This window comes from Lytechinus variegatus, chromosome 5 (genome assembly GCF_018143015.1).
Source record: "Lytechinus variegatus isolate NC3 chromosome 5, Lvar_3.0, whole genome shotgun sequence".
In the NCBI taxonomy this organism is placed as follows: domain Eukaryota; kingdom Metazoa; phylum Echinodermata; class Echinoidea; order Temnopleuroida; family Toxopneustidae; genus Lytechinus; species Lytechinus variegatus.
The window spans coordinates 35,336,150-35,348,651 of NC_054744.1; the positions used below are offsets into that span (position 1 = coordinate 35,336,150).

The 12,502-nt window shown below is 34.4% G+C and overlaps 1 protein-coding gene across 1 annotated transcript; it reads right to left on the reverse strand.

The window, feature by feature from the left end:
• Positions 1 to 10,192, reverse strand: LOC121416016 (RNA-binding protein 8A-like). Its single transcript, XM_041609448.1, has 6 exons — positions 10,095 to 10,192; positions 6,267 to 6,326; positions 5,159 to 5,233; positions 4,298 to 4,434; positions 2,171 to 2,313; positions 1 to 1,069 (listed from the first exon to the last, which is right to left on the reverse strand). Exons 1-6 carry the CDS (start codon positions 10,162 to 10,164, stop codon positions 1,051 to 1,053), a joined length of 504 nt encoding a protein of 167 aa, XP_041465382.1. The 5' UTR covers positions 10,165 to 10,192; the 3' UTR covers positions 1 to 1,050.
• Positions 10,193 to 12,502: the final 2,310 nt, after the last annotated feature.

Genomic DNA, 12,502 nt, shown 5'->3' on the forward strand with positions numbered 1-12,502 from the left:
TGTGATGAATGGACCATGCATCCATCAAATGTGACTGCACTTTCTGAATTGATTAGAAGTCCCAGCATTACAATAACATGTTCTGTACAAATACCTTGGCCTTGGAAGAAGATAAAGGAGTTCCATAGAGAGTCAAGAGAATATATTGAGTAATGTGTAATACAACATATGCATGCAATATTGATTTCTGTGATGGATTGCCAACACACTTATCATGGACACAATGTGTCCAATGCAGTCAGTAATGCATTTGTACTGCATGTAGCAATTCAATTCCAATGCACTTCTCTGTGAAATACCTCTGCATTTATAGAGAATTGTTCTGTTCAGGAAAAGAGCATTGCATGAAACAAAACATCGTAAGTAGCTTTGCCATCAATGTTAAAGTCTCTCTCGACTTTTGGTAAGAGTGAATAACACTGTTCCAGTCAATTACAACATCATATGAATGTGCATGTCCTAAAACTATTATGGAGTGAAAGGTATGATATAAAAAGTGACTCATAGCTTGTAATATGCAACTTTGAAGAAATATCTATTGTTCATCAAGTGCCTGATGAAAACAAAAAATATCTGAACATTTTTCCCTTTTTATAAATATCCCTTCTCAAGCATGAAATGGGCTGAAATTTTGGATATAATCATTTTTATTTTACTTTTGATATAATCATTTGTATTTAACTTTCTCATATCAAATCACTGATTTTGTAAGAAAAATCATAAAAAACAAACAAAAGCAAAACCACAACACTTTGGTGAGATTGGAATATTGAATGATACTCAAGTATACCTCACATCATAGTCTCTTTACCACAGCTTAATAAAGACTCTTGATGTCCACATTGAATTGACTAGTGTTATCTCCATGATAGAGTGACCACTGATGGGAAAGTTACTATCAATGGCAGTTTTTATGCAGTAAGTTCAAGTTTGCACATTTTTTTTACAAAAACCCAGATGATCCGCTTTTCCTCTCTACTGGGTCACAAGGTTGAGGCATATACAACAAGAAAATTTTTACACAGACCCTATACTCCTTCAATACGTGTGTTAACGTCTTCTCCCACTCCTGTATGCACAGAAAAGTGTATAGAAAAAACAAAACAGAAAACAGCAATAGATTAATTCAATCATACAAATTGGAAAAAAAAAATATCAGGACAGAGACGTTTACATATAATTGATAATTTATGTGAAATAATACCCAACTTGACAGTGAAGAATAAACTCACTTCAAATAATGAATAACATTACTTTCTACAATAAACATAGTAGTTAAATTAGGTCAGAGAAATCTCCATGTAATTCTTGTATTTCAGGATGTATCAAGAGATGCACAAATTATGACATGGATTTATTAATACAATGTCTTTATGGAAGCCACAGTCTAAGTGAGTGGGATTTAAAACACTTTTTTGACTCACAGGTGGAGCACTGTAACCGCTTAAAAAGTTACTTTCACTATATTTATGTAACTGAATATAAGTTCAGGGGTCCGTTTCATAAATCTTGTTATAATAATAAAGTTTACAAAATAACAGTTATAAGCCACTGAAATCCTTCAATCTGATTGGCTGATATTACATTTGTTATAGAAATCTTGCATTTGTTATTATAAGAAGTCTTTATGAATCGGAGCCCTGATGTGTAAAACTAGGGTACATAGCATTTCACAAAACCAATATCACAAGGAAATGGGGGGGGGGGGGTGGAACTGTTCACATTATTTAAATGCACAAAAAAGGGTCAAATTGTAGAATGGTGAAATTCGTGTTTTGTATAATCTTTTCTCCCTATTACGCCAATGTTTCTACAATACAATTACCTTTTCTTGGTCACCAGAATACAACAGACACAGAGGTAGTCAATATCAGAAGGATAAACTCACAACTTATATAACTTTGTCCAATTTTCAAGCTTCACTTTCTTTAGGACTATTTTAAAAGTTGAGTGAATGTCAAATAGCTAATTTGATATTCTTGAATTGAGAATATAAAACTTCTATGGCTGAAGCTATGGTTACACCAAAACCATATTCTCCCGAATAATTTAGAATGATTCTGCCCGAATATGGCCTGCAGTTGGATTTGCAGTTGATTAGGTTCCGGTGTAACCCTAGCTTCAAGGATCCATGTACATAGATAATAATAAAATTCTATGAGAGACATACCTTTTCTTTGATCCTCCTTCATGTGGTCCCCTGACGAAAGCCCAGTCAACGTTGATTGTTTGACCTAAGATCTCTTCACCGTTTAAGGCATCCATAGCTTTCTGTGCTTCTTTGAATGTTTCAAATTCCACCAACACGTAGCCCTACAATCATAAGAGAGTTATAGTATTTAGAAGGACAAAAAAATGGACAGTTATACCTTAACAGAAATTAAATCTATCCTGAAATGCGCTTAAAGTGATTGGTCAACATTCTATCATTTGAGAATATTTTTTTTTCTGTCTACAATACGCAGGTTCAAGGTCAGAGGTCAAAAGAAGTGGGTCACGTGTGTGACTTCAAACAGAAGCATGATTTTGAAAATTCAATTTCAATTTGAAATTCCTGTGAATTTCAAAATGAAAGTAAACTTTCAAAATTATCATAATTAATTATAGATCTCAATTTTTTTATGTATTAAATTAAAGTCAAGATTAATCACAATTTCTGTCACACACGTGACCAAGAATGTCCCATTTTTAGATTCATAACATGCTCTTGTTGATATGTCCGAATGGTGTAAATATGAGTTGACAATTGGAAATAGCAATTTAGGAGTCTCATATATCGACGGGACATACATGCATTTTCAAATAGTGAAAAAGATGAGCAAACCCAAGACACAAGTTAAAATGATGGCTTGCTGTTTAGTCAACTTCTAATATATTTCTAACAAAAACTAATATGTAATACAAGCTGTTTATGAGTGCATTGGACAGAATATTTTGTTTCTCACGGAATGAAGTATGCTATCCATTGCACGAATTAACAAAAAAATCATTGTTTTATAGGATCCCCAAAACATACATGTATCTTTTCATTTGACAGTTATGGATTTGGATGCAGAGGTACTGAGTAAGTGCAGTCTGCCGATTGTCCCATAACAGTTTTACATGCTGCAAATGCAAGTGTTTTTTCCGTAGTGCCAGTGGTCTCTGCGAGTGTGTAATGGAAAAATCCTGTGGATCCCATATTGCATGAAAGTTGATGTCATTGTGAAATTGGCTGAATGATTGATATTAAACAACTATAAAATAAATCAAATGACAAGGATCTATCTAGGTGTAATATAAACAGGGTAGACCTAATCTTACCTTCACCTAAATTCCCAGTTTTCTCCTATTTTCCACACCAAAATGGAACAATAATTGGTACAAAATACACAGAGTTTTAACTTTCATCATTCACCTTTACCTAGTTACAGGGACAATATACTGAGCAAATAAGGAGGTCTTTCTCAAAGATGAATAATCCAGTTGAGGTTATCAGTGTATGAACCATGGAGATGTTTCTCATTTTACAATCATGCAATATTCAGACAGTCTCCATGACAATCAGAGAGACTCGGGACCCTGTATCGGTACAGACACAATTCATCATATAACATATATTTTAATTGTAAAGTCAATGAAAACCCATGTACAAATGAGTAATAATTAATTGCAAATACATGCACATGTGTCAACTACCTCCCTTTATGTAACACAGCTTATAGTTCAGTTGCATAACAAACTTGATCTAACATAGGAACAATGCTCTGCAGTAGAAAAAAATAAAGGTTTCCATAATACATGTGTAGCTATTCATAGTGGGAATTCATCAAAATAGTAAAGTTTTTATTCAAAGTGATACTGGTTGTGTAATATGAGAACTCCATCAAAAAACCAACAGAAAGTCTTTAGGCAAGGGTTTTTTTCTGCAATTTGCCAAAATAGCAAATTGATCTGAAATAATAAATTCTCTTTCATCATTACATCATAATTTAAAGTTGTTAAGTCAAACTAAACACAAGATTCAAGGGTTTCCTGAACACCACTTTTTCTGTAGTGATGGAAGAGTTTAACCAAGCTTGCTTGTGCCATGCTTGAGTGAACCCAAACTTTAAACCCTGCTTTCTCCTTATTTTTTGAAGCTATGACTGAAATTCATCTTCATTGAATAAAGTTCTTGCATGTGATAATTGGTGATCAATTTGACAAGCTAGAATTAAAGAAATTAAAATTGCTTTTTTAAACTTGATAAAAAAAAAATCAATTTTGGATGACTTATTGTGGATTTTGATGTGGGGACAATATTTTAATGACTGACCTTGAGGTAACCTGTTCTCCTGTCAAGGTTGACATGTGTGTTTTTTATCTCTCCATAATCAGCAAATTTATCCCTTACATCCTCCTCTGTAGCCTCTTCATGCACTCCGGTCACAAATAATATCCAACCCTCTACAGCTGAAACATGCAATGGTAGACAAAATATTTATTACAAATAATCTCACAAATCATGATTTTACACAGCCAAGGACAAACAATATCTTCATCGACATCAAAATAATTACATAAATCTTGATTTGACAAACAGTGGAAACAGAAACTAAGAGAGTAGATGGATGAATACGAAATAAATCAATAAATAATTGAATGAATACAAACCACTCCATTCATTTATCAATTAATGAAAGACAACAATCCTTGACAAAATGAAAATAATGAATAAAATCGCAGTGATAACAGATATGGCAATGCATCACACACAAACAATTTGCTTATTTAATGAGTAGTGGATGTGAACCACTCTTCAAGCCTTTGTAGAACAATGGTGTTCAGTGGAAACTATTCCTAGAAAACTCATTCTGGTACATGTATGTTTTTGAAAGCTAAGTGCAATCATTTTCATAAAATGTTACTAATTTTAAAGTTTTCTTACAATTAATCACAAAAGTTAGGTTCTTGTTGATTGATATACCCTATGAAGAATTCTGTGACCTTAGATCTTTACATGTATCTCCCACAAACATAACCACATCATTGTCGCTCCTATATGTTTAAAACTGATCCATCAATCTCTAGTTGTTGTGAGAACAAAAGCAGGATGGACAAATAACAAGAGAAAATAATTTTTCCGTCAAGAATGGAAAAGGGTATAAAACTATTCAAAAGTATTATTTTTACTTACATCTTTGAGGCCCCGTTTCACTTGTATCAATCTCAAGACCCTGGAATTCATCATCAGCAGTACGGATTCCTCCTTCTGTAGTAACACAATAAAAACGTAATTCACTGCGCTATCATCTGGTGCCAGTTTATTAAAAGTTATAATTATTGTCACTTTGCAATTAAGGCAGCTACCATGGAAACACTGATTGTTACTGGCTGCTGAGTCCTGTTACCATGGCCATTGCCATAATGGCAAGGTACAACAGTTGTTAATTCCTTTATGATACGAGTCCCTGGATCAAAGAATCATTGCATACCTAAACTAAAAGAGAAGAAGCATAAGTTTGATAAATTCCATGCATTAAAAACATATAATCTAGAAACTGAATATTCGGTGAAACAGTATGTACTTCTTGTAATTTTACAAACTAGTATCAAGGGCCAAGTTTTATATTTTTTACCATTGTTCACTGATGGTTTTTGGCACAGACCAGCAGTAACTGATAAGAAATTCAATATCACCAGAAAATTTCAAAATTAATCAGTTTCGGATGTAAAATTTCTCATAAAAAATGTCAAAACCTTTAATAAACAAGTGGCACTATTGGAAATGAGACTACCACTCAAGATTTCTCGATTTTATTTGCTTGAGTTCATCAGCAAGTAACAACATGATATTTTTGCATGTGGGAGTATGGCCAGATATACTATGTTTTTTGCAACTCTTTATTGCTTCACTGGGTTTTGTGCTATCTACGGAAAGTGAAGATTCCTAGTAGTTGAATAGAAATATGGCAGTGTTTGCTACACACAGTGCAACAATATTGCAATAATGCTATAAGAATTTAACAAAACTAATTGAGAACTGTACTTCTATAGTTGAAATGGTTGATTTTTGGCTTGAAATATACTGTGAAATTTCAGGAAATATAAATCTTAAGTGTTTATTTATTCCATATGTCCACCAGTGCGCCAGAAATTTCACTTTTGACTGACAGTAAATTGTTTCAGGATCAGCTGACTGACAGACCTGACTCTCACCTACATGTAATAAGCATTCTAGTATTTTTAAACCGTTTCTTATAGAATACAACTAGGTTAAAACTGTAGTTTGATATTGTACTTACCAGCGCCAAATCCTCTCCCTTTCCTCTTTTTTACGCTTTGCCTCAGCTTCTGAATACTTTCTGCAAGTTTAGAAAACAAAGAAAGAAGAATGGGTAAGAATTTAGATAAAACTCCACAAGCATCATCATTCAAGCAGGGAATTTGTGGCGTTAATACAAATTGTGCAAGCCTAACATGTAACTATCTGAATTTTGGGCAATAATATGATTTCCCCCGAAAGACACTAAGCCTTCGTCCACATATTATTTTGCAGAATAAGATTACATTGATAAGAAATAACGAGGGAAGAAACGGGATAAAGAAATGAAAGGAAAACATATATTTGTATTTCCTAATTTCAAAGCTATCTTTCTTCTACTTACTGCATTTGTACAATCAATTCAGCACATTGCTTGAATCATGCTAAGAAGATATTGCGTGTTATTTCATTATGAGATTATCGCAATCTGACCATATAAAGCATTTGACCTGGCTTTTAGTAGTATGCTGATTGTATTCTTAATTTTTTTTATTGCAAAAAAAGAGAGAAATTGTGCTAGACTATTCCTCACAAATCTTTAATTAAATTGATATTTTATTCTCTTTTATTGTGCGGAGTAGTACCTGTAGTGCTAACATAGTAACATTTTGAATTCATTGTCAAATAATGATGTAATCGACCTAATTATTATTTGTCATGATTTATTTTGTTGTGTATATTTTTGATGAAATGTTATATTTTAAAACAAAATTATTGAGTTTCCTTGATAGAGATGGTTGCCCCCCATCCTCCCCAAATAGAATGAAAAAAAAAAGAAGAGGAAAAAGGAGAAAAAGGAAAAAGCGAAGGGTGGAATAGGAAGAATGGTATGGACATATTGTTTATTCTTATTTTTGTCAAAAGAATAAAAACCTAAAGGCCTGTTCACACTGCCCGAGCATTGTTGGAGAGGTCATGGAGTGGTAGGGAGAGAGGGTCGAATTTCGACAACGCTCGTCACCGCTCACAAAATTGGGAAAAAATAAAAAACATGGGCGTTGTTTTAGCGTAGCTTAGCGATGGTTTAACGGTGGCGAGTGTTGGTTTAGCGGTGACTCGAGCATTGATAGAGCAGAGTTCTGTGCATGCAGGCGTCGCACACAGTGGCCAGAATGAGTTGAAAGTGCGCCAAAATTATTTTCCGTGTCATATTTTTACTTTAACATGTAGATTAAGGGTATTTTGGGGCGTAGGATCGACTGAACATAATTTAAAGCCCATATGACATCACTTTTATACCAAATTTTGATTGGCTACTTAAAACCTATCTGTGAAAAGAAAAATTACGCTAAACAGTGTGAAGTATATAAATACAAAATTGCTATGTCAATTCATCACCATTTCTGCACTTCATGATGCTCCTTCCAGTGGCTCACTTTATTCATCATCCCAGTATAGCTTCTGTATGAGCTGCCATAGGGATTACTTCATCAAGTATTAAGTATTTGTGTTACGTGTTACTTTAATATTGATCAGAGTGAATGTTGGTTTATGATGTCTCAAGTAAAATCGGCTCTAACATAAACAGCTAATTTTGGTATCGACTTAAATATTATTATTTTACAAATATTAAAATCTATTATGTAATTATAAATAATTTGTAGTATTCAACAAATTATTTATAATTATGTAATAAATTTTAATATTTGTAAAATAATAATTTTTATATATGGTTTTTCAAAATGGCGTCGTTAGCCGGAAGTATGTCATACATAAGCGGTTCAAAGGTCGACGCTATTGTATTTCTGTTGTTTACATGTGGATCGAGGGGTATACATGGCATCAGTTAGGTAAGAAATCATAATTTTTATACATTTTTATTTAACATTTTTTAAAACCTTCCTACGCATTAGGCGTAGGAAGGTGTAGAAATTAATAAAATAAACGTATTTGGAGCGATCATGTTATGAAAAGATGGATTTCCTGGGGAAATCCATCTTTGTTTAATATTGTCCTTCGCTTAAGACACTATGGCTACAGCGCCAAGACGTCAATGATGAAGAAGTATATGACAGTATATAAAAAAACATCATCATTGCGTCCTCAACTAGGAACCGTGTGTGTGACTGAATAAAGTGCTGCTGTATGTGAACGGTGGTTCCCAATATCACGATAATGTCATTACCTCCCCCAAAACATTAAATCCTGGCTCCCGATTGTTTTCCCACAAGTTAACTTAGTGGTTGATCACGTTGTTGAATGTTGGTCGCGTCACTCATTCAATGAACAAGATTATGATACAACCTTGTCAGTTACACCTCCATGTGTGGCAAAATCAACACTCACTGATGGACTGGTCCTCAAAGTGGCAACTTCAATTCAACACTGACAAGTGCAGTGTTTTGCATCTTGGATCAGGTGACCAAAGAGAGCACTACAACATCGGGAGTACAGCACTGAATGTAGTTAGAGAAGAAAAGGATTTAGGGATCATCATTGACGACGATCTAAAATTCCACAAGCAAGTGTCAAATGCTGTTAATAAGGCAAACAGGGTACTGATCAGCATAAGACGTACTTTCCAGTGTCTTGATTCGACCACTATCCCCAAACTATTTAAAGGGTTAGTGAGGCCACTCCTGGAATATGGAAATGTCATCTGGTCACCACAGTACATTGCTGATGCTAAGGCTGTCGAGAGAGTTCAGAAGAGAGCAACAAAAGTAATCTCCAGGATCAAACATCTTCCATACAAGGAAAGGCTTAAACACCTGAAATTACCATCCTTGGAGTACAGAAGAAAGAGAGGAGACATGATTCAAGTGTATAAGATCACTCATGAAGTCGACAGGCTTAACCCAGACCACTTTTTTCAACTAGCTGACAGTACTACAAGAGGTCATAGATACAAACTTGTAAAGCCAAGATGCAGAACAAATGTGAGAAAGCATGCTTTTAGTCACCGAGTAGTCAATGATTGGAACTCTCTCCCAGCTGAGGTAGTTGAAGCTTCCACAGTAGACACCTTCAAATTCAGGCTAGACCGATACTGGCAAGATAAGCATTATGATTCCCACTACTCTTAGATACGAAAAGTCAATTTTCACCAACTTGCCCCACTGCCTCCTTAATCTATTGAAGCATGATGGAAGATGACTAAATTAGAAGATAGATCTGGAAGCTCGACTGCTAATTCAGCATTCTTCCAGTATTTGCGGTAAGGTAAGGTAAGGTAAGATAACCGTGGCAATTTTGGCTTATTTTCTCTTTTTCTATGGGACAAATGCTTAATTTTTTACACTGTAAGTTTCCATTACAGCTTTTCATTATATAACCATGATAACTTAGCTCTTAAATTTGATTGTTTACATTATTTTTTTTGTTAAAAATAGAGCTTGAAAAATGAAAATTTTCTTGCCATATTACTTTCCACCAATAGAGGGCGTATACAAAAATATGCCCAAAATTCAAGTTTTTGGGTGCTCTGGTCAATACAAAAAATTATTTCAAGTTAATAAAATTGAATTTCAACTCTATGGAAATTAATAATTTTGGTCACAAAAGTGATATTTGAATGATTTTTTAAAGTGTGTGCTCAATACAGCATTGGCATACCATAGTCCTACCTGTAGATTCTCCACAGGCAGGATCATGGTAGCAGTGAACAAGTGGGTCGCGTTTGCAGGACAGACGTCCGACACACGACGTAACAGACACAGGAGCGCATACGTGGGACTGATCAAACCAACCATGTCAAAGTTAACTATCATGATTTACGAAAGTATTCTAGATCTGTCATTTTAAATTGAACAGTATTTAAATATAACAAAATCTATTTATATTGGAGCATCCATTATTCATTACTTACGATCAGATTCCTCGTCAACCTGAAATTCTTCATCTCCTTCTGCTTCGTGAATGTCCAAAACGTCCGCCATCGTGAAGATGTTTTCTCTCTGACGTAGAGGTCGGGCCGCCGAAAAAAATACAAGAGAGAGGGGGAAAAAGTGGAGGAAGTATTGAGACAGAAGAAAACAGAAAAAGAAAACTTTTCATGTACAAGTTGCACTGCTCTTGATTACCTTTAATCACATTATATTTATTTTGCAATTACATCTTTATGTGGTCATGACTAACCAAACATGTATAGCCTTCAGATGATTGCCTTACGGTTTGCTTATCTTTAACTGATGAAAGTATGCATGTTCTTCTTCTTCTTCTTCTTCCAGTAGTGTGCATAAACCTCCACGGAGTATCGTCGCACAACAGTTGGTTGTCTATCGGCTAATTAAACGTGTTGCTCGTAGCAAAGCTCGATGAAAATAAGTTGATATATATGTTGATATATAGATTATCATAATTTTTTTTTTTTTGTTGTTGTTGTTGTTTTTTTTTCCCAAACTCACCCAAAGTCACATTCCATCCTACAAGGGATTGTCTCCCAAAGTAGGTAGGATTTAAAGGCGTCTTGTCTCCGGGAAAGATCGAGACTTCACTGACGTTGATGTTCACATCAACGGGACAGACGTATCCCCATACTCCGGTACGGGTGTAGGATTGGAGCTGTGATTTTCCTAATTTCTTTTTCTGTCATCTCCATCCTGCTTGCATACTAGTAGGCCTATATAGCAAATTGTTAGCAATAGCCCTGGTTTTAATTTGTGAGACACACCTACTCGACTTTAAATCCTAGTATCCTTAAAAAAAAGAAATGATAAAAAAAGCATAGAAAAGAAAAAGAAAAAAGAAAGGAAAAAGAAATATTTGAATTTTACTTTTTTCCATTTTAAGAAAACAAACGTTAATAATATGATAATATACTATGGCGAAAATAGTCAAATTGACTGGTTGCCAAATAAAAATAAGAACCCCCCCGCTTTATACATGTATACAAAAAGAATATTTGATGAATTTCGATCCTCTGGACTTTCCAGGGGGGGGGGGGGCTTTTTGTACAGACTAAAACTATCAAGCCTCTAAAAAAAACTCTTCAAATTTTCAGATTTTGAAGGGCGAAAAACTCTTTTCATCTCCCTACCTCTTGCCCCATCTTTTTTAGAACATCGCCTCAAAACTCGAAAACTAGAAAAAGGTAGTAGATCAAAAAATGAATGTCTATATACGTCTTGGCAAAAAGCGAATTCCATCTGAATCTTTGAAGGAGGGCAGAATTAAAGCAGACCTTATATTCAAATGGGTATTAAGGAAATTCAGCCCAAAGTTTCTTCTCTCAACCTGAAAAGTTCTTAGAGGTCATTCTTGAAAATATTATTAATCCAAAGACGTTCCAGAACCCAACAAACACTTGCCACTTTTGCAAGAGAGTCGGGTGCATCAGTGTAACAAACATCCCCCACATACGCCCATCCAGCAGAAACCCTGGATTAGTGGAGGGGAGGGGGAGGGGGTTTGTGGCATGTCTACCTTTGTGGCATTTTCCCTACCTCATTGTCACTTAGCAATCGATTAATCACAAAACATAGGCCGCTATCCAGCATGTAGTCTTTCGCTTTATCTTTTATTTAATAATATCTAGATATATGATTAAATTAATTAATAAAAAATTTCATGATTCTCTTATAAATTTTGATACCTATTCATGTTCGCATTTTGTCAGATTATATTATGGTAAACATCTTGGCACCATTATACACAAGTATTTTCCGGACTTATGCATTTCAGTGCCAGGATTCATGCAATCAGGTTGAAACACAAAGACCGATTGACTGCTTCAACCGACCATTTTTCATTTTCAGAAATTCAGTTAAAATGTGTACAGTTGTACATGATTATTGACGTTTATTAACATTTTCTTTGTTAATCTATCATTTCATAACTTACTACTTTAACATGACCTCTATTTAAATATGTTTTGTGTAAATATTATTATGGGCTATGTCTTGTGTATATCTGCGACCGATAGGCTTACGTTTCTTCAAACGCTTAATTTTTACCTTCACATTTTTCGTATAAAGATTCAGTCAATTATATTGGCAGTTAAAATGAGATCACGCTATTTACACTGAATTTATTTGATTACTTTTTGATTGAAATCAAGATTTTAGATGAATGGCATTTTGATAAAAATCTTTTCAAAATTAAAGCATACGCACCTACATTGAAAACGATGGAAACACGCAACAACAAAAAGCCTTTGAGATGAAAATATGAATGTCTAAAAAGATCGTAAAATAGGCCATTTATCGTTAACAATATCCAATATTAAGTCTTCTGTATAGAGATGAAGACATGCAGACAATGGATGGAGTTGGTCCA

Bases quoted from the DNA above. Each gene is read 5' to 3' on its own strand.
- LOC121416016 (XM_041609448.1), bottom strand. From the start codon at position 10,164: ATGGCGGACGTTTTGGACATTCACGAAGCAGAAGGAGATGAAGAATTT. The intron at 4,435-5,158 runs GTAAGTAAAAAT...TGCATGTTTCAG, and splicing joins TGAAACGGGGCCTCAAAGAT to CTGTAGAGGGTTGGATATTA. The intron at 2,314-4,297 runs GTCAGTCATTAA...TTATGATTGTAG, and splicing joins GGAGAACAGGTTACCTCAAG to GGCTACGTGTTGGTGGAATT.